We start from the raw sequence: 26263 nt of genomic DNA, 5'->3' as shown, positions 1-26263 counted from the left end.
TCTCCCTGAAGGGTTATGAACCCTGTAAAGTTTTCAAGATTTTTTTTTTTTTTTGAACTCAAACTAAAGGGCTATGCCTAGAAGTGGAGACTTGTGTGATTTTTACTCCTTTGAGAAAAAAAGAAAGCAAATGCATTTACTGATGTTGAAATGGAACAAACTCAAAAATGCCTCTTGGAACATATCATTCAAGGCATTCATGATGTTTTTGTGCATAAAATGGAGCATTAGCCACTAGTTTCTGAAATGCAACTGAAAAAACGCTTGTTATTTTTAAGGTATTTTAAGCGTTTTTAAAATACTTATACAAATACAAAAGTGACGCCCAGCAACAGGCTCTGGGCCCAGCTAGACTAGTCCTAGTCAATTTACAATCCCCAGTGAAGTTCAAGGGCCTTCTTAAAACTATCTACTCCCTTGCTTATTACGACCTCTTCCGGTAAGCTGTTCCAAGGTTCCACTACCCTGCCAAAATAATAATTTTTCCTAATATCCATGTTAGCCTGAGATTTAAATAGCTTAAAACAATGACCCCTTGTCCTGTTTTCAGTGCTAAACTTCAGCCCCGTAACATCTTTCATTTTATTAAATTTAAACAACTGAATCATGTCCCCTCGGTCTCTTCTCTGCTCAAGACTGTACATTTTTAGCCTTCTAAGCCTGAAATCATAATCTAAGTGGGAAAGTCCATTTATTAGCCTTGTAGCATGCCTTTGAACCCTTTCCAATACATTAATATCTTTCTTAAGATAAGGAAACCAAAACTGAACAGCATACTCCAAATGGGGTCTTACCAAACTTCTATATAAGGGCAGAAGAACTTCTTTAGATTTGTTTGAAATAGATCTATTGTTAATAGATCTATTGATGATTATTGATTATTTAAGGATGTTAATAATCTTCATTATACATCCTTAAAATCTTTGCATTCCTTAAATAAACTGTACTTATATGCATTTAAAATATAAGTTTTACAAATATATAACATTATGTAGGGAGCTATACAAATTTCTTCTCAGAGGGTCAAATTGACCCCCGCCATATATTTAGATTCACAAAAACCACAATAATTCTAGCGCTTAATTTTTATGACAGTACTCTTGAAGTATTTTGTTTGTTGTTGAGGTATGTAATATTGGAAAAAATTAAATCTGTTCACTTTTATGTTGCAGATCTTCTCTGAATCAAAAGATGAAATTGCACTGATATTATTTGGATCTCAAGACACAAAAAATAATTTAGCTGATAAAAGGAAGAGTCAATATCAAAATGTTGAAGTGTGTCAAGAGTTAAAACCTGCTAGCTGGGAACTTTTAGAGTTTGTCAATAAAATTAAGGGCACTACCATATCTGCTGATTGTATCCTTTGATGAGATAAGAAATTCAATTGCTCTGCTAAAATTACATGTATATGTTTATTTTATCTTTCATTGCGAAAATATTTTTATCAATGACTTGTATAGCTTATATTCTATTTGCTTTTTCCTGCGATGGAATTGATACAACTATTGAACCAAAATCTTCGACTTTTGCTACTAATCTTAATAATCTTATAAGTATACCCAAAGATTGCTTTTTAATGATTCTCAAAGAAATATTGTTTAATCATTGTGTGTGTCTTTAATTTTTAATGTATGAGGAGATATACTTGAAAATCATGATTTCTTTTTTTAAAATCTTTGTCATGAAATAATATTCTATTATAAAAGTTTTATCTTGTTGAGAGTAGTGGGGATAAAACGTTTTTGCAGGAGGATTCTTAATTTCATCTAGATTCCCATGATCCCTAAATAGACCCTGTTAGGGAGTCTTCTTTGTGAGGGCACCTCCCTATTTTTTTATGGTTTTCATTCAAATATATGTCTTATCTGAGCTGAGTTTGGGGGGGGGGGTCTTGCCGTTGACTGCACCATTGAAATTTTTAGGGGAGGAGTTGTTATTGGGGGTGTTTCTCTCTTTTTTTGGGAGGAGGGGGATCTTTGTGATATTAAGGGTAGATAGGATATAGGGAGATGGGCGCTCTTGCTTAAATAATAAATTTTTTTAATAACAAATATTGGATTGAATTATATAACTCTGTACATAGTGGAAAACAGCCGTTTCTAGTGCAGAAGTGTTTAAAGAATAATAAACTTTCTCATCATTAAAGCATATAGCTTAATATCAAATGCATAAAATCTTTTAATCTTCTTGTGCAGATTATTGTGTATAGAATACAATTTTTGCTTAATCTCACATTTTTCAATAGTGAAAACAGAATTTTAAACTCATTCGTAGACATAACTTTTCATTTTTAAAATTAGCTTAACGATGGTGGCTCACAAATCACTTATAATAGCGAGATTCTCACACTGGTAGTATCAAGACTTTACTGTTCTTGTCAGACTAGTGTCAGTTTTTGTTTTGTATGTAGTTTTGCCTAAATACTGAAGTAGCAAGATTAAATATTTTCTTTAAGTTTCAGGTATGTAATTTTTTATGATGTTAAAATTAGGAAATAAATGTTTGTCTGTATATATGTAATATGTCTGTAGATTTATAAAAGTAAAAATGTAATATTTGATCACATGAAGTAGTCATATAGTAAAATACATCTAGAAATGGCCACATGCCAACAGTTTTTCCAATCTCTAGAGACAGTAGTAAATCCAATAATATAGTTACTTAACAAATGAACTCATTTTTATGCATATGATTTTTTTCTTTTTTTCATGAATATTAAAAAAAAAAAAAAGTTGAACTCAATGTCATAAGCACTTTACACTTACAATGACTGAACAGAAATCTACATTTTAACTCTGATGAATTTTTAAACTATCAATTTTAAATTACAAACTGAAAATGTTTTACTTACCTGAAGATGTTTTATAATTTATGTGTATATCCTTTCCCTTCTGGAAAATTTTTGAATGGTGGGTCTGCTCATGTTGCTTAATTTGTTGTTAGTTTGCTTGTTAGTTGTATTGACTAATTATTGTTATAATTATTCTGTTTAATATTAACTAACTCTCAAAACAAAACATTATCCTTTTAGTGTACTAATTTTTACCACATTCTGCGAATACTTTTAATAAAACTAACTCATAAATGTTAATTTTTTGGTGTGTTTGTGTTTTAAAATTTTTGAAGTTTTGCATGCCCCTTTTGCCTCCCCCCCCACACCGTTATTCTTTTTCTAACATTCAGGCATTTCATAACAGTCTTACATGTGTGTATATACAGTAAAGCACCATTTATACATCATTTACAATACATTGTTTACATTAGTGTTTTTATCCTAGACCCAATTCTTTTGTAGCAACTGTAATGCTGAGGTATTTTGTTTGTATAATGCAAAGTTTGGTTATACATAACTTTCCTTCTTTATGTAAGTTAAAAATTTTCTTTTCCACTTATTTTTTCTTTGTTCATCCTGATCCTTTTGGAAAACTTTTCCCACAATGCAAATGCAATGGATGCACAATGCTGGAGGTTGGAGAGGGAATCATAAGACTCATTAATCCAATGCATCTTCTAAGTCCTGTCTTATAGCAACAACATTACTCTATACCTCTGTTTTGTCTGCTTGCTAAAAATCTAGATGTAAAGCACCCTTATTGGAAGATAAAATTTAAATTAATAAAAGAATTTGAGAAAAGTGCAAGATCAACAAAAGTTGAATTGGCAAAAAAAAAAAAAAAATGCGCATTCAAATTTCCACTTCAAAAATTTGTCTGAAAAACGGAAAAAACCCAAGGATAGTCCAGAACTTGTAAAAATGAAAAATTTAAACTTATCTGGAGAAATACATTGTTGTAATATTAAACAAACTAGTACTCTCCTCAAAACCTGGAAAGACATTCCATTTTCATAATTTTATTTCAGTAGAAAAAAATTTGAGAATCAATAGTGATTGTTTTAAAATCAGTTATCCATTTCTTCATTTATGCATCCATTTTCAGCAGTCCTGTGGACAAGTTATAAACAGTGCTTTACTGTATGTATCTATGTATACATATACTCAGTAATACCTTGATGCAACAATACTTTGGGGACCCAATAAAACCACAAGTATAAAAGTGATGACCAGGAATAGTTTCTGTACCCAACTTCTTTATCAATCCCCAATGAAGGTCCAGAGTCCTCTTAAAACTCATCTCCTCCTGCAAGTAACAGCTGTTTCTAGTAAATTTCCAGTAAGGGTTCTTCTCACGAAAATACATTATAGTTTTTGGTTTATGGTTAATTAGTTATGTAAATTTTGTGCATCAGTGTGGACAAAATTTCCTCAAAAAATTGTTCTTACCTTAAAGAAAAGTTAAAATTACAAAACAAGCATAAAATGATTTTAAAACTTACTCAATCTTCAAAATTTCAAGAGGAAACTTTTTTTTCATCATTAATACAAATGTTACAGAGTAGACATACAACAGTTCAAATTCAGCCCAGCATAGGAGTGACGGAGGTGGAAAACCTCTTAAGGAAGCCAAGAGTGCCAAACAAACTGGTAGCTAATACAGAATTAGCAATGACCAGACAAATGACGAAAGCAATGGCTTGGTTTAACTCGAATATTGAAGGCAAGGCAGGTATATTCAATAAGTTACCGCCCTATAGCCAGGGCTAAGGCAGAAATACATGAAATACACTGGCTGGCGGTGTATTTCATGTATTTCTGTCTTAGCTCTGGCTATAGGACGGTAACTTACTGAATAATTTGGAACAGTTTTTTAGTATCGGATCAGAGCTCCTTAACCCTCTCCCCTTTCCGTAAGATAATCGAAAACTCTTGCATTTTTAGAGATTTAATTTTGAAACTTTGCCGGTGGAAGGGACACTGAGCCTCTCCTCCCCCTAACATTACCAAAGATTACCTAAAACGGAGTCTTTAAAACTAAAATTTGAAGTGAATATTATACTAATGAGAAAGGAGACATTCCTAAGATCTAGTAATAATGTTCTGTATTTATTTATTCATGTACTTAAAAATATATAATGAAGTGTCACATCAAACTCAGGGTCTTTTTTTTTCACTCAAAAGGGCCTCACATTAAAATTTCGGGGGAGGGGGGGGGCAAGGCAACCTAATAATCCAACAATATTTCTATTTCTGTTCAGATAGTGTATTTGACGCTCCCCCCCCCATATGCCTACAAATTTTTGTTTCTATTTTTTTTTTTAGTAGGCACTGAGTGGTCATTTTTACTATTTTCTGTGTTTAGTTATCTTTTAAAATGCTGAAAAGGAAATATCAAATAAATTTTTTCAGTTTGTAAGCTTTCCGTGGGCCGCAAGAAATCTATTCGCAGACCGTCGGTTGGAGATCCCAGGCTTAACTTCCCCCCACTTGTTTTTTTTAAAACCTGATGCAGACCTTGAGAATTTTAATGTTATCATAATTTTAATTAGGATTTATACCTAAATTAAACATCCTGCCGAGACAGTAAATTGCACAAATCTAGTAGATAGCTTGATTTGATTAATAATCTTTTAATAATTTAATCTTTTTTTCATAGAATCAATTGGAAATTTGTTGTTCCAAAACAGATTTTTATTTTTGCTTGAATAAATACTACCTGATCAGGGGTCTGGCCAGAGGATATTTGGGTCCGTTAACGGACCCTTCAGAAAAATCCGATCAACCAAAACGGACCATTCACAAAAATCCGATCAACCAAAACGGACCCTTCACCAAATTCTGATGAACAAGATCGGATCTTTCACAAATTGCTTATTGAAAGAGCAAATCTGAAAGTAAAATAACGCATATTTCTGTGTATAAACCAATATTTTTTTGAACCTTTTTTTAAGTCAAATTAGAGGGATCAGATTATACAAAATCGGCTAATTTTGAAAAAAAAAAAAAAAAAAAAACGGCGCACTTGCGATGCTCTTTCAAGCGATAAATAATTGCTACTGCCAAATAAATATAATGGTTGTTTGTTTTATCATAGCTAATTAGCAGCAGTGTTGTAAACTTTTCTGAAAAGGCATTGGTAAGCACTTTTCTCCCTGCTCATGATTTAATAAACAATAATAATATATATCTGCGAAATGAACTTATAACTGCAAAGGGATAGTAAGGGTGGGAGAAAAAATATGATCGCTTCGGATAGGGTTACCAACTTCAAAATTATCACCACTTAGCGTCTGGCGTTGAACCTTTATAATGACTTGATTAGAAAATATTCTCATCATTTTACCAGCTTGTCAATATTTGCGTTTTTACGGTGGGTGCGGTGCGATGTTTAATTGTTATTTTGGGAGAAAATTATATGGGTTTTGATTTTTCGATGCTAACAAGGATGATTAACTTTAAATAAACTCTTTTAATTACCGTTTTTTTTTTCTTTAGATGTCTACATTTTGAAAAATGCAATCTTTTAACATCCGATATGAGAATCATATTTTGTTCTTTTTTCAAGCTAACTTCGCTTTATTAGGATGCAAATAAATGAAAAGTCTTTTTATTTCTGTTAAAACTCTCATTTCAAGTTTTTAAAGCAAAATTCCATTTTCTGTTATTAAGTCAAAAATTAAAATGCTGAATAGATGGTTTATTTTATTTTATTTATTTTATTATTTTTTTTTTTTTGCTTCAACTGTGTCCACAGATACTAATGAAATGTTTATCATAGGACTCTAAAATGCAATTTTAAAATAATTTTATCAAAAATATTTCTTTCACGAGCCGTTTTCATACTTTTGATGCCTTCACTTTGAGAATTGCGATCTCTTTGCATCCGCTATGGGAATCCGATTTTTAGAATTTTTGATGATTATTACGCTTTGTTAAGAGGTAAACAATTAAAATATCTTTTTATTTTTGTTAAAATCACGGGATTTATAAGTTTTAAACGAAATTCTGTGCTTTTTAAGAGTCTTGGATCAAAAAGTTAAATGCTGAACCCTATTCTGAATTTTATTTTATTAATTTATTTTTCTGTTACAATTATTTTAAATACTGTACAGAAATATTTCTAGTATAATTTAACATAATGTAGAACAGTAGATAAATAATAGATAATAGATAAATTGATGCAGTAGATAAATATTGATACTTGAGAGAGCGATGTCCCCCCCCCCCCGCCAAAAATCAGACCACTCCAGAATGATTTTCTTCACATAGAAGAGGAAAACACTCAACTTTAAGTTTAATTGATGCAGTTTGTGCCATCTCTAAATTCTAAAATTTCGTTTTAACAATAATTTCAATCAAATAATTTCGCAAAAAAAATTTTTTTTGTTTGGGGGGGGGGGGAATTATTTGATTTTTCACAAAATTAATTCATTTTTCACAAAATTATTTGATCTTTCACAAAAAACGGACCCTGTGAAAAATCCTGGACAGACCCCTGCTGATAATCAGGCCTGGATCCATAAATTTTGGGCTCCGCTGCAAAAAGTCAGCAGGGCCCCTAACGGTCTACTGGGTATTTATACCACTAAGGGCTGTGGGCCATTAGTGTCATCGGGTACGTAGATCCAGGAACTGCTGATTGCCATTTCATTCTTACATTCAGTTTGTTCTTTCAATGCCTAATTCTGTCATGATAGGATAAATATTTTTTGACATAGCAAAAACTTTTTTTAAAAATGTTTTTTAGTACATGGTGTTTTTTTTTAATTGTGAATTACTGTCTTGTAATTGTAGTTGTTGTCATAAATGAGGAGTAATTTATCAAAAGGGAACATATCCACTTTTTAGAAAAATTCATTTTATGACACTTTTAAAATCTTTCAGAGATGACCTTTATCAAATCACTTACTCTCAAGAAGTCCAAACGTAGAAAACTCATCTTTATTTAAGGGTAAAGTGTGGCTTTTTGATCAAAAGATAACATCCGTTCTCAGCACATTTTATTTTGAACAAAAGGGGACATTTCCTGAAAGAATCTATAGTACAAAAACTTTTAGATCCAAAGGAACACGTGTCCAAAATCCTCAAATTTTAATCCACTACTTTTAGGTTCATATACGTCAATAAGAGAATATAAGAAGGTGAAATATTAAGAGTTTTGGTGAAATTCGAATTTTCAACATTCATGTTTTCGTTCAAAAGGGCACATATCCAAAATTTAGGTGGCAATATCTCCTTGTTTTTTTTACGCAAACATTTCTTACTCGGAGCCATGATTTGCTGTGCTTTAGTGCTCAATTAAAACCCAGAGAAGTTGATAAAACTGTTTTGCTCTTACCCTAATTCGTTTTTCTCATCTCCTGAACATTTTTGGAAAATGGATATATTCCCTTTTGATAAATTAGTCCTCAAATGTGAGTTCATCTTTTCAGTTTATTGTACATTTATTTCATTTTATACAGGGTGTTCCGTTTTAACTTGCAAGACCTTTATTTTCACAATAGATGCCGTTAGTCCTAGATGCATACTTCCAATTGCAAAAATGTTCAAAATCAGATGCAGACTTAAGATTTTGAAAGTTTGGAGCAAAAATGAAAATGAGTCAAAAAATTACAAAATTTAACTTTTTATATGGCCCTGGGTCCCCTAAGTTATATTCAGGGAAATAATCTCCATTGAAAAACAATTCCAACACAAAAAGTTTGGCATTTGTACTACCAATATTCGCCAAGATATGAAACCCAACGTGTTGTGACTTAAACCATTTGACGATCGCCGTCAATAACATCTTTTGGGGGAAAATATAGCTGTTAACAAGGATTTAAAATTATATGTGTGCTCAGAGTGTCATTTTTCAAATTGATTGAAATTTGCAGTGTGTTTTGCGTATCATGGCATAATATTTGCATTTATTTTTGGATAGCAATGAAAAATATACTTTGTTTTTTTACTTCGACACCCTGTCATTCTTCTGAAAGGGCGATAAATTTCAATCTCATCTTCTATACAGTCCCTTAAAACTTAGAACTGGAATATCCCTTGTGGGTTGCACAAATGGCAAGTTTTTTGTGTGGGTAATAGTTTTCAATGGAGATTATTTCTCTAAATATAAGTTAGGGGACCTTTAGACTCATATAAAAAGTTAAATTTTGTATTTTTTGGCTCATTTATATTTTTGCTTCAAACTTTCAATATATTAACTCTGCATCTGATTTTGAACATTTGCAATTGGAAGTATGCATCTAAGACTAACGGTTGCGAAAATAGAGGTCTTGCAGGTTAAAACGGAACACCTTGTATATCTCACACAAATTTAATTCCTGATTTTTTAAAAATTTCTTTTTTATAATTAATTCACTACATGCGAGATGTATGAATTCCGCTGGGAGTTAAAGACTCTAAAAAATTTTTATTGGAGGATAATAAGCACCACTGTAGGTGCTCAGTATTTGACAGAGGAGACAAAATAGAAACTGGAGGTGAGCATGTAGTTCATTATTTGTAAACAGACATTTACTTGTCAACAAATAGAATTATATGAATATAAAGAACAAAAAAATGTTCCTCCTTTTCCCAATTAAACGGAATAACAATTAAGAAGGGAATTTTTCTTGGAGAAAACATGATTTTGCAAATTGGGAAAAATATTATAAAACTGAAGGGCAATTTGCATTACATTTCATATAACTTCATAAAATTGTATTTTGTCGAGAAATTTAGTTTTGTATCTAGTATTGTTGCAGCAAGATTTTATTGTATTTATATGTATATATATCTTTGTGGGGAGAAAAAATGGCATTAATGATCTTAAAATCCAATGTTGTGCATAAATTGATTGTTCTGCAAAAGTTGCACTTGTAAGTTACTTTGACATGTGTATAAATTTCAAGTACAATACTCTTATGTTTTTTCTATTTTTAATTAGTGATTCTCATAACTTTCAGTTAATTAAGTAGCTATTTTATTTATTTGCATGATATTTTTAGTTTCTGGCATGTTAATACTTTGTAGTTCTAGAAAATTCCCTAATTATTTTAAGTTATTGATGGGCTAATTGTAGCTATGGACATTCTGTATAACAATTGTTATGGATCAGAAAATGTGGCTCAAAGAATATTAATTTTCTCAAATTTTGGAGGTGATTTCAATATTCATGGGCTTAATAAAGTATTGAATAGTATTAAACGTCACAAGATGGAACTACTTATTTTGTAAGTATGAATTTTTAAATTCTTGTGTTTTAAAAATGTAATCTAATCTCTGTGCAAAATTTTTAACTGAAAGGTAATACCCGTTTTAATAAAATATAATGAAGATGCTACAATTGTTGCATGATATGCAGAGGTGGAAAATCAGAAACAAAATACACTAAATTCAGTTTCTTGCTACATCCTGCAGCAAAAGCATACAAAAATCTTGTTTGTGGGCCAAACACCTTTTCCCCCCATGTAAAAATCAAAGTTAAAAATAAAAAAAATCTCCAAAATGTTTATTTTTGCATTAAAAATATCCTAATTAATGTTTAAGAATTTTTTTTTCCAGTGGGGCTGTGTAAGAGGCCATTAGAGGAAGTGAGAAACAAAGGGATGTAAATGGCAAAATTAAGAATTTGGAGATAACAGTACAAATAGTAGGGAAACCTTTCCTCTGTCTTGGGGCAAGAGATAGCACTAGTAGCAGTGGTAGGTTCCATTCTGCAGCATAATTTCAAAGAAAAAAATCAATGAAAACTTATCTGGGACGTTATCTTTAAACGCGTTTTACTGAAAATTTGAAAATGTTCACTTATAGTGGTCTGTCCAGGATTTTTCACAGGGTCCGTTTTTTTGTTAAAAATCAAACACTTTTGTGAAAAATCTATTAATTTTGTGAAAAATCAAATAATTTTACAAAATTTTTTAATTTTGAATTTTGAGATGGCGCAAACTGCATTAGAAAAGTTCTTACGGCGCCTATTCAGAGAGGTTTACAACAACACTGCTGCATAAAACAAACAAGCAAAATTGTAAACCAAACTGACTTTCAGCTGTTAATTTCTTTCAAAGAAACCAACAACAAGCATTATATTTAGCCGTAGTAGTTATTTATCGCTAGCAGGAGCATCACAAGAGTGCCATTTTTTTTTTGTAAAATTAGCAGATTTTGTATAAGTTGATCCCTCTAATTTAACTTTAAAAAAGGTTTCAAACATTATCGTCTTTACACACAGAAATATGCTGCACTATTTTGATTTGCTCTTTCAGTAAATAATTTGTGAAAGATTCGTTTCTGTTTATCAGAATTTTGTGAAGGGTCCGTTTTGGTTGATCAGGATTTTGTGAAAGGTCCATTTTGGTTGAACGGATTTTTGTGAAGGGTCCGTTAACGGACCCAAATTTCCTCTGTTCAGACCCCTGTCTTACATCCCTTTGCTTCTCGCTGCCTCATTTGGCCTTTAAAAGGTTTAGTGCGCTCCCCCACAAGGCATCAGTCTTGCATGTGCCACCATTAAGGCGCTGATGCCCAGTTTCCACCAGATGGAGGCACCTCTCTGATGCAAAACTGCACTATGAACTTAACTTTGCTGAGGGAATTCAAAGCTAAACGAATACCTGAAAGATATTTTACATACCGCCGACTGGACACCTTGGGTCAGAACTTGGGTCCAAGACGTAAAAGGCCAACTCCTTACTATCATGCCACCAGCCGGCCTAATGTTTCTGATGTTTTTACAAATGGTAATTTGAAAAATAACTAATAACAGGATAAAACATGTTTTTTTATCACTGAATGCAATATGTTCATTCCAGAAATTCTACTTTCTTTTGGTCTCAAAAATACATGAATTCACTTTAAAAATTTCATTTCTTTTTTTTTCTTTCATTCAGCAGTTTTCAAACAGAAAATATCCACTGGTGGTGCCGAAATGTGAGTCTTTTAGGAACAAAGGGAGAATATGCTAGTCTTTCAAATTGAATTTTTTAAACTGTGTACAGCTAAACCTTTCATTTTGGGTGGACAAAATGAATCATTAATTAAGATACAGTAGACGCTCATTATAACGACCACACATTATAAAGATCATTCCATTATAACAACCGGCGATAAAAGCCCAACTTCGTCCCTATGAACTCGATATTAATTTGCTTTCAGCATAATGACCATTCTACATCATGTAATCCAATACAGTGTCCAAATTCAGTGGATACTATTTCCAGTATTTTTTTTTTTCCAATAAAACTAATTTGTAACTTGAAATGACTTTGATTTTTACGGACAGCTGCATGGAGTCTTTAGTGTTCAATCCAACTTTGAGAAAGGGGGAGGGTGAGAGGGGAATTACCACCACAGCACAGAAAAAATAAAGGGATGAAAATGTAAAATTCCTGGATTCCTAAGGAAGAGGGTTTGACAGATGTATTGTTAGTTTGATATTTGAATCACGTGGTTTTTAAGAGTTTGTTTCTGCATTCGACGAAGGTGATGATTACAAAATAGACATCCTGACAGCTTTGCATCTGTCTAAAGCAACATGGAATGAAGCCCTAGAAAAGACCATAAAGAGTTGCTTCCATCATGCTGATTTTAAAAAGCAAACAGAAACGAAATCTCTTGCTAAATTGATTGGTCTGGCAATCCAAGATGAAAATTTCGATGAAGAAGATGAAATGCTTTTTTTAAGAAAATCAAATTGGTGACAATTATGATAAATTCGATTATGATGTAGAATGTGTCAAACATCTGTCAGAAGATGAGCTATCTCCTCGATATTGTGCACAAAAACAAATTGATGCATCATGATCAAATGAAGAAGAAGAAGAAATTGAGATCCAAGTTCCTAGTATGAAAAATGTTTCGGATGCTCGAGGGACTTTTAAATGTTTCTTTGAAAGGCAAGAAAAACACTATTTATCACCTATAACTGAAATGGTAAATTATGTTTTCCTAAAATATCACATGCGTTAAAAATGCAAACAACTGTTTCTTATTTTATATTCAGAAAACAAATGATAATATGCATGCAATAAATGTTTTGCAACTTTAAAATCTGTTAAATATTTTGTACCCATAACTTTTCTAAAAAATTCTATGATAAATAATAATTCGGGCATTTAACTGGACTCTTGAAAAAGTGCCAATTTTATTGGAGCAACAAAACATGAATGATGCATGTGCATATATTTTTAAATTCTATCTCTTATAATGATCACTGTTTATAAAGACCTATTTCTCTGGGACGGAGATGATCGTTATATCATTGAGCGTCCACTGTATTAAAATTTCTATCTTCGCATTCGCATTATTAGCTAAAGCAGAAACATTGGATTCTCAATTAGATAACTTTTTGTTCATTGAAGATAGATCTTAAAAACCATTGCATAAAAAAATGCAATCAATAACAACACTTCCTCATCCATCAATTCCATTCCATCCTAGTTCTCAGAAGTCATTTTGTGATTGACTAAATTTACTTATAACAAGTAACGTAAGTTGTCTTTCTGGTGTTATTTCTAAAAATAACAAGTAGATAATAAACCATTTTTTTTCAGAAACCAGTCAAATTCCATTAACGAAAAAAAAAAAAAAAAAACCTGTTATTTGGCATGTACCTCTTTGCAGGTAAATACACATTTTAGTGCAAATATGTGTCAATAACAGTGCTGCTATTGTAAGAAAGCAACAGGATAAATTTTGTCTTTCATGTAGTTTTGCTAGTCAAGTTCTTGTCTGGTTTCTGCTTTCAGTTTCTGCCGCGTTTTTTTTTCTTTCCACGACTCATTTTCTATTCAGTTGGCAATGCTTCTCAAGATTGGAATTTTTTTTTTATGGCACTGCAGTAGGGGAATTAGTGATTATGAGGAGAAGGTAATAAATCGTTAAAATAGGTTTGAAGTTTTTTTTATTGTTCTACATACCCGTGGATGTAAAAAAAAGCTTATACTCTTTGTTCAGCATGTCAATTGTGAAAGTTTTCAGTCTTTTGACAAATTTCTGTTATTTTTTTTTAAAAAATTGATAGGGTGAAATAGAACAAAACAAGATATAAAATAATAAGCAATCAGTGAATGAGTAAAATCCAAGAAGTTGAGATAATTTTGCTTTTACTAATTTCTTTCTTAGCTAATTTCTTTTGCATTGAAAAAGGCGTTCCTTGTAACGCTGAAACATGTGTCTGCAGTAATCTACAACTTGTGCTTTTTAATGTTATTTCTTATTTTACTTTTCAGCATAAAGGAATTTATTTACTTAAGGTATTCTATATTTCAGAGAGTATTTGAAATTATTTTATTTACACAATAAATACATTGTATATGTTTCTTACTGTTTGAATATGCTTCTGTTTGAATTATTTTACATTACTTAATGAAATTTTATTCGACTCCTGTGTAAAATTTTGTTTCCTATCAGGATTTTTCTGGGTTCTACAAGGAAAAACGTTAGATCGGGTTCTAGTTGTTCTTCATGTATAAATCGCTAAGGGCCATCATAAGATGCCATTTCAAAGATTATCTGGTTCTAACTTTTCAAAGATAAGGAGCTATATTCAACACAATTTTTGTGTTTAAAATCATATACCTTCAGTTTTGATGCATTGAAATGCTGTATTTTTAACCGACTTCAAAAAAGGAGGTTATGATTTCGTCTTGTGGCTTTTTATGTATGTTTTCGTATTACTCCAAGAATACTGGACCAATTTGAAAAATTCTTTTTTTTTTTGTTTGGAAGGGTATACTTTCCAGATAGTCACATGGTAATTTGTTCTGGATCTGATAAGGGGTCCCGGAGAAATCCAAGAGACTTTAAATTTCACATGTCGCGGCTACATATTCCAACTTACATCAACGGCCGGAACATGTCACAGGTCATGTGGTTTTGCTGTAATTAGTGTATTTTCTCACCTAAGGTTTTAGTTTCCTCTTTAACGATATTTAATTCTGTGGCAGATGGATGATTAATTTTTGCAACGCTGCGCCGCCTGTTATTTTTTTATAATTATTTCTAATATATTTATTACTACGTAGCAAAGCAGTAAATTAAATATATTTTGCTACTTTAATAGTTGAATAAAATACCTTAATATTTTATTCACTAATAAATAACTTTATTTAGGCACTAAAATATAAAGTTCTTTATTTAATATTCCAGTTTTTAAATGTATTTATTGTGTAGTTAAGGGGAAATTGAATACCGAACACCCCTCTCCCACAATTTTATTTATATTCTTTAATAATATACATTATAACTGGTGTCTGATTTCTGAAGTTTGACCAATATTCTAGATTTACTATCTCACGATGCCGCCAGTTTAATTTGAAATTAGGGTTATACTAATCAGCAGGCTTCGAAAAAAGGAGGAGGTTCTGAACTTGTCGGATTTGTTTTTTCTTTGTACAATGTTCCATAAATACTTGAAGACACCTATACCCAGGGGCGTTCACGGTAGGGGGGGGGGGCACCTGTTAGCCCGAGCCTGAAGGGGGCCCAATATTTTTAAAACTGGGGGTGAAATATAGGGTAAACATTATGGAGAGGGACTAGGGAAAGTCATTTGTGACGGGCTCCAAAATTTCTGTGCACTCCCCTGCCTGCACCAATAAGGAAAATTCTTTTTTTGTTTAAAACGGTACACTTCCTCTGCGGTCTAATGGTAATCAGGTTCGGGTTTGATGAAATTGAGGGAACTCTTCAAATATCATACTCACATTTAAATCGATTTGTACTTTATTATTCTTGTGTATTGTCTCACTTAGTGAACCGGTTTTTATGATTTTTTTGTTTAGTGGTATTTTGTGTAGGGGTTGTCTAACTTAGGTTTCAAACCTTTGATTTACCCTGTTTGTTCTTTAGAGAAAAGTTATGGGTAAAAAGCAATAAATTTCATGTAACCCTCACAAGCGATTAAATATAAAACCTATTGTTTAAAAAACGCCATAAAACAAAGTTATGTACTTTCTTTACCCATAGTTAAAGAAAGTACTGAAATAAATTATTATTAAGAGTAATCATAGTGAAAAATTTGAATCAAGGGGATGCTCTGAAGCAAACGTAAAATTAATTCTAGTGGAATTTTTTATCTTCAACTATAGTGGAGCCATGTGAAGAAACATGGGACTTTTATCACAAGTTACATGACACGTATTATGAAACATAAATTACAGTTTACAATATTACAATTTTAAAATTTACAATTTTACTAATTTAAGCTTAAAGCAATTTCTGTTTTTTTTTAGTGACTCGTGCATTTGCTTTCAGAAAGCAAACTTTGATAAAGTTTAACTAATGATGAAGACAATTTTTTTGTACTTAGTTACGGATTTGAAAAAGCCTTTCTTCACAGTCGGCGAAAGTCTCCAAGACGCTGTGCTATTTATACCGCTAAAAAGCATTAATCCGATTAAGACATTTGTCGAAGCGTGATACAAATTTTTCGATACCCTCGTCATAGAAGGCGGTCACCTAAGCTTTTAGTCAATTCTGTACACTGATTTGCAGCTCGACGTTGGAGTCAACTGTCCTCTTAGCCAGCATTTCATGAGACCAAAGAGATGGTAATTGGAAGAGGCGTCAAGTCTGGGCTGTACTGAGTGTGGTCAAACGCTATCCAGCGAAACTGTTGTAGGAGATTTTTAGTTAAAGCAGCATTGTGTGGGCACGCATTGTCGTGCAGAAGGACAATGCCTGATGACAACATTCCTCTACATTTGTTCTGAATTGCCCTTCTTTCAGCATTCAAAAATCAAATTACAGCGCACACTTCACACTTGGTGGGAGATGCAATTGTTTGAGGCATGTTTCCTCATTCACTGCTTGCCCCGAAACAACGACAGCGACCTGATGCACTCTACAAACTTACTTGAGAGACTGCGCAACAAATCTACACACAGCGTAATCAGCTTGACTTTCTGGTTTTCACTCCGCGATGGATCAGACCGTAAAAAAAAAAAAACCTTGTAACTGAGTAGATTTAGTTTTAAATACTAATTTCGTGTTTAATTAAGTTAGTGTTTAATTCCGGATTCGGTGGGTTCTCAGTTACGTTAGGTAGTAGTTTATAGGAGGCCCCGACTTGAAAAGGTTATTAAAAATTAAGAGATTGTATATAACTAGTTAGGTATTTAAAATAATTCATCGTATAGTAACTAAAATCAGTGTTTATTTTATAACTCAGTGTTTAGTTTAGTTGATTTTTGTACTGGAATTGTAAAATAAATTTCATTTCTAAGTTTGGGTTGGAAATAGTATGCAAATGTTATCAGTTATTTTTTGCTTTTTAGTTCCTAAGTGTTTTTTGAAGACTTTTTTTTTTAATTTAAAAGTAATTTATTCAAATTGTGTGCTTTTATTTTTTGAGCACACTAGTGCAGTAACGTTTTAGTACCTGCTTTTAATTAATCATTTTCTTAGTATTTCAAAATAGTTTTAAAAAACACTAAATTATTTTTTTCCTAGCTTCTTTTAAAAAATAAATTGCATCTGAAATGTTTAAAAGTATTGCCCCTCTTGAAATAGTAAAACATTCAAACCGGATTTTCATAATATTCATTATGGCAATAGACTAGGATTTTCTGTGCTTCAGTTTTCGTTTTAGTTGCTTGTGGAAAAATAAATACTAGCGATATAATGGGATAAAGAAATTTTTTGTAAGTCATGCAGTGTTTTGCATTATTTATGAACTTCATTACTTTTTAGTTTCATAATAGGCTTCTATAAAATTACTTTGTGGAAAGAATAGTATTATATACTTTTTTTAATGGAAATATTTGTTATTAAGGTGAATTCATGATATTTTTAGAGGATTAGCGCTGCACATGTTGACTTGCACATGCTTAGTTAAATATTATTGATGAAAAATGTTGTTCTAAAAATGTTAATTTCACATCAAAGTTGCTGACCTGTGCGAAGCATTCGTGCTCAACAGCATGCTTTCAAAAATCGTTTTTTTTTTAAATTTTAATTTTTCAAATAACAGCCAAAAATTGACTTGTTTGTTTATTTTTTGTTGATGGCAGTGAAAAAAATCTTCAAATATCATATTTAGGAAATATTGGAGTTATGCCACACCTACAAAAAAGAACCCCCCCCCCCAGATTATTACAGGCCTGACACACATGCAATGAGTTGTGATGTTGATTGCTTGTTATATTTTTTTGATCTTAACCATTGTGCATAGTAATATTCCGGTCCATTGACCATTGTCATAACAGAATGCAGAATTTTAGCAAAAGTAAAATAAATTTTACAAAATTCCTGACGTGATGAAAAAAAAAAATTGAGGTCAATAAATCAGGAGACCAAATAACAAAATGATCTGCCAAAACTTATTTTGTATTTTTCGAAAGATTTAATTTTGCAGGGTTGTATGATTAAACCAAGCACATTAGTTTTTAGGTTTAAAAAAAGTACTAGTTTACTTTGTTGGGAAGTAAAAATATGTAACAAAGTACAAATTGCATTCACATAGTTTTTGAACTAAGGAACCTACCTCTGTGGTGTATAAAAAATAAAGGTATGTGTATGTCAAATCTTTGTCATGTAGTTTTACTCCCCAAAGACAGAATTCTTTATAAAGTCAAGTGCATGCATGTCATTTTTCTTGTAATTTTAATTCCATGTCATGGCTGTCACAAAGGTAATTACTTTTCATAACTTTTAATATATATATATTTTATAACATATCTTAATGCATAATGAGTTATTCTTTGAGTTCTTTGAGTGTACAAGGGTTGAAACTTCAGTTAAGACAACTACAATCAAATCTCAATAATTCAAAGCTTATAACTTGAATATTCCCTTTTCTCAAAGTTTTCATCAGGTTCCAAACTCTTGAGACTGTTGTAGAAACTTCCACTGACTCAAACTACCAATAATTCGAATATTTTAGCCGGTCCCTAGGGACTTAAAGTTATTTATAGTTGACTATATTTATTTTCACCTAATACAAAAGTTACACATGCCACCAAGGTTTACTGTCCTTCAATATAGTCAACATCATTGTGTACATCTGGTTTCCAACAATTTGGAATACTTTTGCGTTATACAATAGATCAAACAGAGTGGTCTACTACCGCAGGTAACTCTTCAACAGTTCTGAAATGTATTCCACAAAATGGTTCCTATGTCTAAGGGATTAAGTCAGTCCCAAAGACATAAGCTGTAGTGACTTTGACTTGATCATTAAGACAAAGGAATCACATCGTGGAATTCATTTCAGAATGATTCCAGAGATTCATGCAGTAGCTCCATTCAAACTATCAACAGAAAAGGCGATACTGCAGGTGTCCAATGACTTTCTTATTGTTGGAATGAGTTGTACACAATGTTGGTTACTTTATGGAAAGAAGAAAAAAAAAAAGATGGCAAGTGTCGTTTTTGTATTGGTATAAATAAATAGGTGCCACTAATAAAATTCTTACCCTCATAAAGCAACAGACTAGCAGAAAATAATTGACTTTAAAAGGACATTTTTAAACAATAAAATTTCAAAAAAGTTCATTTAATTTGTGCCAGTTTCAAAAAATTTCAGGTTTTTCTGAATAGGACTAAAAGTTTAATTGATAGCAGACATTTTCAAGGAGAAAAGAATGTCAAATGGGACCAAGATAGTTATTTTAGCACTAAAGGCAATGCATATGTAGTGCAAATAGTAGAATGAAACGAACAAAAGAGAGTTTAATAAAATATTTTTTTTAAGTTTAAAAATGCTAATATGTGTGCAAAACCATAAATCTATTTAAAAATTAAAATAAAAAATGCATTTAGGCTAAAAAGTGAAAATGAGACTAAACTAGAACTGTGCTGGAAGTCTTGAACAAAAATAAAGAGCAGAGTGCAAAAACACCGAACTAAAAATTATTCTAAAATATACCACAGTTGAACTCTGTTAATACAACCATGGTTCATACGAAATCACAGCTAAAATGAACACTTTGTTAAATTATTTTAGTTTACTATTTAATTACAACAAAAATGTCACGGATGTTACCTAGATCAAAATGAAAGTTTTGGTTAAGACGAACAATTCTATTCTGAAAGAGTTAAAGCTTATTACACCTGTTTACTTTTAGACTGGTCAGTCTGCTTGGGGATAAAACCGTCTATCATTTCATCATAGGCGGATTTAGGACTGAGTTCCTGGGGGGGGGGGGGCAGGATCTATTTTAGCAACATTTTTATTGCCCCCACTCCTATGTTTTTGTCTGTTTTCTGTGATGCATAAGTCCATGCTTTACTTTTTTGTGTGTCGTTTTCATTAATGTGTGTTTCCATGCTGTCCTTTTTGAATTGACCTTAAGAGAGGGAGCTGGTATCAAGAGAGTGACGCAGGGCTCCCTTTTAAGTGGGAAATAGAATACCTCCAATTTTAGGGGGCCGGGGGTTTCTCCCCCGGAGGAAATTTTGTAAAATGGATATAAAATTCTGCATTTTGAACCCTTATAAAGGTTAATTGGATAGACATAGAAATTGATAATTAGGTTATACAGGTATACAGTATTGTTCAAACTTTGTAAGAAACAGCCATTTTAAGTTTGAAAGAAAAAATAAACTAGATTTCTCATTACAACAACCTTTTTTTAATTATGAGTAATGCAGAAAACGAAAAGGAATAGAGGTAGTGTATCATTTTTTTTCCTGGCTAAATAGATTAACAATATGCAGTAGAAGTAATTGGAGCCTACTTTGCTTAGGATTTTCAAAGACTTATCTAATTATTTTCAAGGACTCTAGAATAAATAAAATTATTTAACACACTTCATTTGTACTTTCCAGTCTCTTTTATTTTAGTACTTGATTGTAAATTTTTGCAGTCCTGTTCTAACTTTGGGAGAAATATCTATTTTAACTTTAAAAGAGAAAAGAAACCATAGATTTCTCATGACAACAACTTTTCTTCAGTTGCAAGTGGGGCAGAAAACGAAAAGAAATAGAAGTGTTTTTTTTTTTCCCGTGCTAAACAGATAGACAAAATGCAGAAGAAATAAGATAAAAGCAATCAATGCAAAAGAATTTCCAAAATACTGCATTCGGGATTGAATAAATAGCAAGATATGAAACATGTGAGTCACAAAAATTTATTTCAAATAATATGTTACAAACGTGAGAACCATGATTTTTACATTTTTAATACAGGATGTGGCAAGGAGCTGAATTTGAAATATGTTGGCATTCCTCCCCCTCTACCATTTGTTAGAAATTTTAAAATTTAAGGTTTGTAGCCACACGTTTCCAAGTATTCAAGGTTTTCAAGCACTTGAAAATGAAATTAGTTTTTTCAAGCAATTTCCATTTTTTAAGGAACGAATCATGAATTTTTTTTTGGGAGTTAGGGTCCCACTTCAAAGCAGAGGCCTTAAGCAACAGCTTGTTTATCTTATAGGCAAATTCGATCCTGTTTGTAATTCACTCTTGCCTGTAAAGTTTTGCTTGATTTTTTGTAATTTGTACGAAAATTCGTCAGTTTTTACGGTTAAAGGATTTTTACAATTTTACCAATCTTTGTTAGGTTTTTATAGACTTTTATAAAATTTCAGTAAATTTTTCCAAAACTTTTGATGACTCAATTATTTAGATTTCAAAAATGACAAGGACTGACTCATTTAGACTTAGATGATTATGACTTAGCTTGCTTTTTAAACAGTATTTATAAAGTAAGTAAAATTGTACTCTCTCTAAGTAAAAAAATGCATTCAATTCAGAATACTCAGATAACTGAAATTTATTCAGTTTGCGATAGTATTTATTCTCTCTCTCTCTCTTTTTTTTAAGAGAAGAAGGAAAAAAAACTTATGTTTTTTAGAATTTCTCAAAAGGCCAATTAATGTACAAGGAACATAAATATTATGCACAATATACTTGAAATGTGGACACAAATCATAACGAGTAGATCGTTCTGTTAGCGCAAATGGGGGAGGGGGGGGAGTTTTTCCCCTTTGCTTTAGGTTCTAATTTGTTAAAAAAATCGTCAATTATTAAAAGTGTTGCAGCTTAATGCATAGCTCATTTAGCTTATATTTTCATTCATATACTTGCCCAAATGGTTTTCAGTCCAAAATAGTGAATTTAGACACATTTTCAACACCCCAGTGACAGCTGTACTATTTGTATTTAATGTTCTTTTTTTTTTCTTTTTCCTTTTCTTTTCTCCCATCAGAAAAGGACATTTGCTTTTCTCTTCCTTTTTATTGAACTATTCAAAAAAGAAAAAGTCATGATTTTTTTGTTTTAAGATTTTGGAAAATGTGTTGTTACTACATGAAGTCCTCCCAAAACTGGAGAGCATTGCCCCTTATGCCCCCCCCCCCTATAAATCCACCCATGCCCTTCTGAACTATTCAAAAAAGAAAATATATATATATTTTTTTAATTTTTGGAAGATGTGTTATTACTACATAAAGTCCTCCCAAAACTGGGGGGGCATTGCCCCCCTCTGCCCCCCCCCATAAATCCGCCCATGCATTTCATCTGGGTATTGCCACCTGTTTTACTCAATAAAAATTTCTGTCCTACTGTTTCCGACCCTTCTATTTAGTCTCTTCCTGAATATTGATAAAGCACGTTATTTCATGCCGTAAACTGGCTTAGCTTTTTCTAGTTCGTGCAAGAAAACTAGTGTCTATCCTGCCTACTCGTAGTGTCTATCCTGCCTGGCAGTCCTACATTTTTTATAAACTGAATGCTGCTTTATTTGGTAGCCCATTAAAAGCTAAAGATGGTGAAAAGACACATTGTAAATGAGTTGCAAAGCAACTCTGTTTTAAATTTACATATGCATTTTTAAATTTTTCCCCATATTACTTAGTCACAGATGTTAAGAATAATGGTTAATATGAATAAATTTGTGAATTTTTGGCAGTTTGTATTAACCGAGTTCAACTGTATTTGTAAAAAACGTTAATAAACTAACTGAAGAACTCAACATTAACTCTTGTGATACACTAGATTCTGTGTCATTTACAGAAAATACTATGATTTGGACTATGAGGAATCGATAAAAACCAATAAATGAAAGAACAGAAATATAAAATAAAAAAACAGGGTTTGTTCTTGCAGGTGTCTGAGTTAAAATTTCGGATAACCAACAGAAGATTCAAGGATTGCATCACTAACCTTTCTCAAAAAATAAAATAACCTAAGTAATTTCAGAAAAAGTAGTTTTTGCTGAGTTCTCAACAAAATAAAAGTACTATCTAGTTGAACCCGGTAAAATCTATTCCAGCCGTAATGAATAAACCAAAAAGAAAAAGTGTTCTGAGAATATAATGGGTCATTCAATTCAAGAGTCAATAAATTTGGATCAGGCATGGCAGGTTTATTAGGGTTATGAATACAATTTTTTAAAATCTCCTGTGGTTGAAATTGATAAACCTTTGTGACCTAATTGATAAACTTTTTGCAGATGTGTGTCTGAAAAAATTTCCCGTACTTGTTTGAAGTTTAGTGTAGTAAATGTACATAACCTGTAACGTACCTGTAGCAACTAAAAATGCAGAATTTATAATAAAATATTGTTCTGCGTGAAGAAATGTCTTATAAAATACAAATGTGGTGACCAGCAACAGACTCTAGGAGCAGCTATGCTGTTCCTAGTCATTTTATTAGTCCCCAATGACGATCAATGGCCCTCTTAAAGTTGTCCACCCCATTGCTCATTACCACATCTTCAGGTAAGGTGTTCCAACTGCCCATGACCCTACTACAGTACTGTGCAAATGAATTGGGACAAGCTCAAACATTTTCTTAAATGTTGCTCAATTGGTATAGGTTAACTTACATGCATGGCAGGGGTGCCCACCTAGGGGGTTCATGGGGCAGATTGTGCCAATGAAATTTTGAGGGGTATTTTAAACTTTTTTTGCTGATGGTCTTGCTTTTTTGGGAGGAAGGGCGGTATTTGCAATATTTAGGGGGGTGCTCTTGCTCTTGGGGGGGGGGGGGGCAACCCTGTGCATGGTACAGCAATCTAATATGAAATATGTCCCACTCTAGCTTGAATGAGATCCCGTCCCTGATTTAGCAGGATTTTACTAAATTGGAACATACATTTTTGAGATCTCGTACTTACCAAACAAAAGTATTATAACATTCTTTGGTTTCTTTGTTGAGCAGCCCATTTTACTCGCAAGTCTCTTTATAATCCTTCGCAAATTTTCGACATGGTTTATATCAGGAGAATAACCAGAACAATTCAAAATCCTTCATATCTGTTCTTAAGAGGAAAAAAAAGGAGATCTTGTTGACGAACATCACCAGCAAATGTTTGTATCACATGCACAATTTTTTCTTTCTATTACCAGAAATATATTTTTTGTTGCTCATCATCCATACAACTAGTCATTACACTGCCTGGTCCTCCAGAAGTAAGTTAGCCCCAAATATCTCTTCCTGAGGATGATTTATGATTTGAGCAAGATGTTTTTTCTAATGAGTTTTCCATCCCTTCTCTTCACAAATCTTGGTCAAAACTCTTCTACAATAAAATGCATTTTGTCTCTGAATACAACCTTCTTCTATTCTTGTGCAGTACAGGTTTGATATTGCCTCCCCCAGTCAAAACGCTTTCTCTTTATTGCAGGCGTTAATAGCTATTTTTGATTGGTGTTCTTGCAAATCTCCCAGATTCAATAAGTCTTTGTCGAATTGTTGATGAACCCATGTTCACACCAGTAACTAATAATTCTCTCCAAAAATCTGTACTTGTTTTTCAAGATGGATTTTAATATTTCATACAGAAAATTTGTCTGTTAGATTTGTGGTTGTGCGTTTTGCGTCCACATTTACCCTTCTGTTTTGGAGACACTGTACCAAAATTCTGTTGCTGATTAATAATCCTAGAAATACTGGATTTTCCATCTCCAACTGCTGCAGCAATGTCCCTCACAGTCATAGAAGTTTGACTAAGAATAACATATCTAGTTCTTTTCCTTGAAGTGACATCCATTATTTAAATGCATGTCAGAAGCAGACAATTCATGCAACCAACCACTTTTTACAGCAACTGAAGGGAAAATTTTCTACTTATTATGATCATGTAGTCAACTCAGTTTACGTTACTCAAGGGTAGTCGCACATTCTAAGAAAATGCAGATAAAATTGGTTTGAGATAGAAAATCCCCAAGAAAAGAGCACTTTTCTTAAATAATGTGTTTGTCCCAATTAATTTGCACGGTATTGTAAAGTAGTAATGTTTTCTAATTTCTAGGTTAGCCTGAGATTTAAATAGGTTAAAACAATGACCCCTTGTTCTGCTTTCCATGCAAAAATTTAACCCATTAACATCTTTCATTTTGATAAATTTAAAACAACTGAATTATGTCCCCTCTGACTTTCCTTTGCTCCAGGCTATACATATCCTTATACAGATGACTTAAGTGAGGTATCATAATCTAAATCTGAAAGTCCCCTTACTAGTGCAGTAGCCCATCTGTGAACCCTTTCCAATAGAAATATCTTTCCTGAGGTAAGGACACCAAAACTGAACAGCATACACCAAATGAGGGCTTACCAAACTCCTATATAAAACCAGAAGAACCTCCTTAGATTTGTTTGAAATAGATCTACTGATAAACCCAAACATTATGTTGGATTTGTTACTTGCAATGCAGCACTGATTACTAAACTTGAAGTCCTGATTTATTGACACACCCAGATCAATAAAATTTTATGCCTGACTAATGACTGAACCCTGTAAGTAACTTGAACGCTTATATCCATGACCTAAATGTAACACTTGGCATTTCCCAACACTAACTACTGTACCCCACTTATCTGCCCATTTAGGGATATGATCTAAATCCTCTTGAAGCTGATTTATTTGTTTTACAACCCCCATAACCTTGACGTCATCAACAAAACAATTCATGTTTCCAAAAATATTTTCAGGACTCTTCCATGAAAATATATACAAAAGAGGCCCTAAAACTGGCGAACCCCACCCAAAACATCACTCCATTTGGAATGATTTTCCCGTACAAGTACTCTCTGTTTCCTTCAAGTCAGCCAATTTCTTACCCAAAGTAAAATTTTCCCTCCTATTCCAATATCAGCTAGTTTGTTGAGAAGAGCAACATGCAGTCCTTTGTTCTTTAGCGAAAGCTTTTTAAAAATCAACATAAACAACATCTACACACTTTTGGTTGTCTAAAGCCATAGTAACCTTGTCATAGAAATGCAATTAATTAGTAGCACATGATTTACCTTCCCTAAAACCTTACTGAAAACTAGTCAAATAACTATTAGTCCTCTAAGAAATTCATAATCTTGATTTTGATCAAAGTTAAAAAAAAATTTACAAACCAGTTAGGTTAAACTTAAAGGTCTATAATTCCCTGCATTAATTTCACACCCTTTTTTTATTTGCGGCATTATGTTAACCAGCTTCTTGTCCTCTGGCACTGTCTCTGAGTTGTAAGAAGCATTGAAAATATTTAAAATAATATCCATTAATTC

At 32.4% G+C, this 26263-nt stretch overlaps 1 protein-coding gene across 2 annotated transcripts in view; it reads left to right on the top strand.

Moving 5' to 3' along the window:
* The window catches only part of LOC129231284 (X-ray repair cross-complementing protein 5-like), a 96406-nt gene that overhangs the window by 12561 nt on the left and 57582 nt on the right, over positions 1–26263 (top strand). The window contains exons 3-4 of one of the 2 annotated variants that reach the window (XM_054865572.1): positions 1173–1359; positions 9879–10050. In XM_054865572.1, the coding sequence (XP_054721547.1) occupies positions 1173–1359; positions 9879–10050 (359 nt within the window). The remainder of the gene's footprint in view (positions 1–1172; positions 1360–9878; positions 10051–26263) is intronic. The other variant, XM_054865571.1, reaches the window with a different exon arrangement.

The sequence above is a fragment of the Uloborus diversus genome, chromosome 10 (genome assembly GCF_026930045.1).
Source record: "Uloborus diversus isolate 005 chromosome 10, Udiv.v.3.1, whole genome shotgun sequence".
Lineage (NCBI taxonomy): Eukaryota > Metazoa > Arthropoda > Arachnida > Araneae > Uloboridae > Uloborus > Uloborus diversus.
This window is presented reverse-complemented; position numbering and strand designations above follow the sequence as displayed.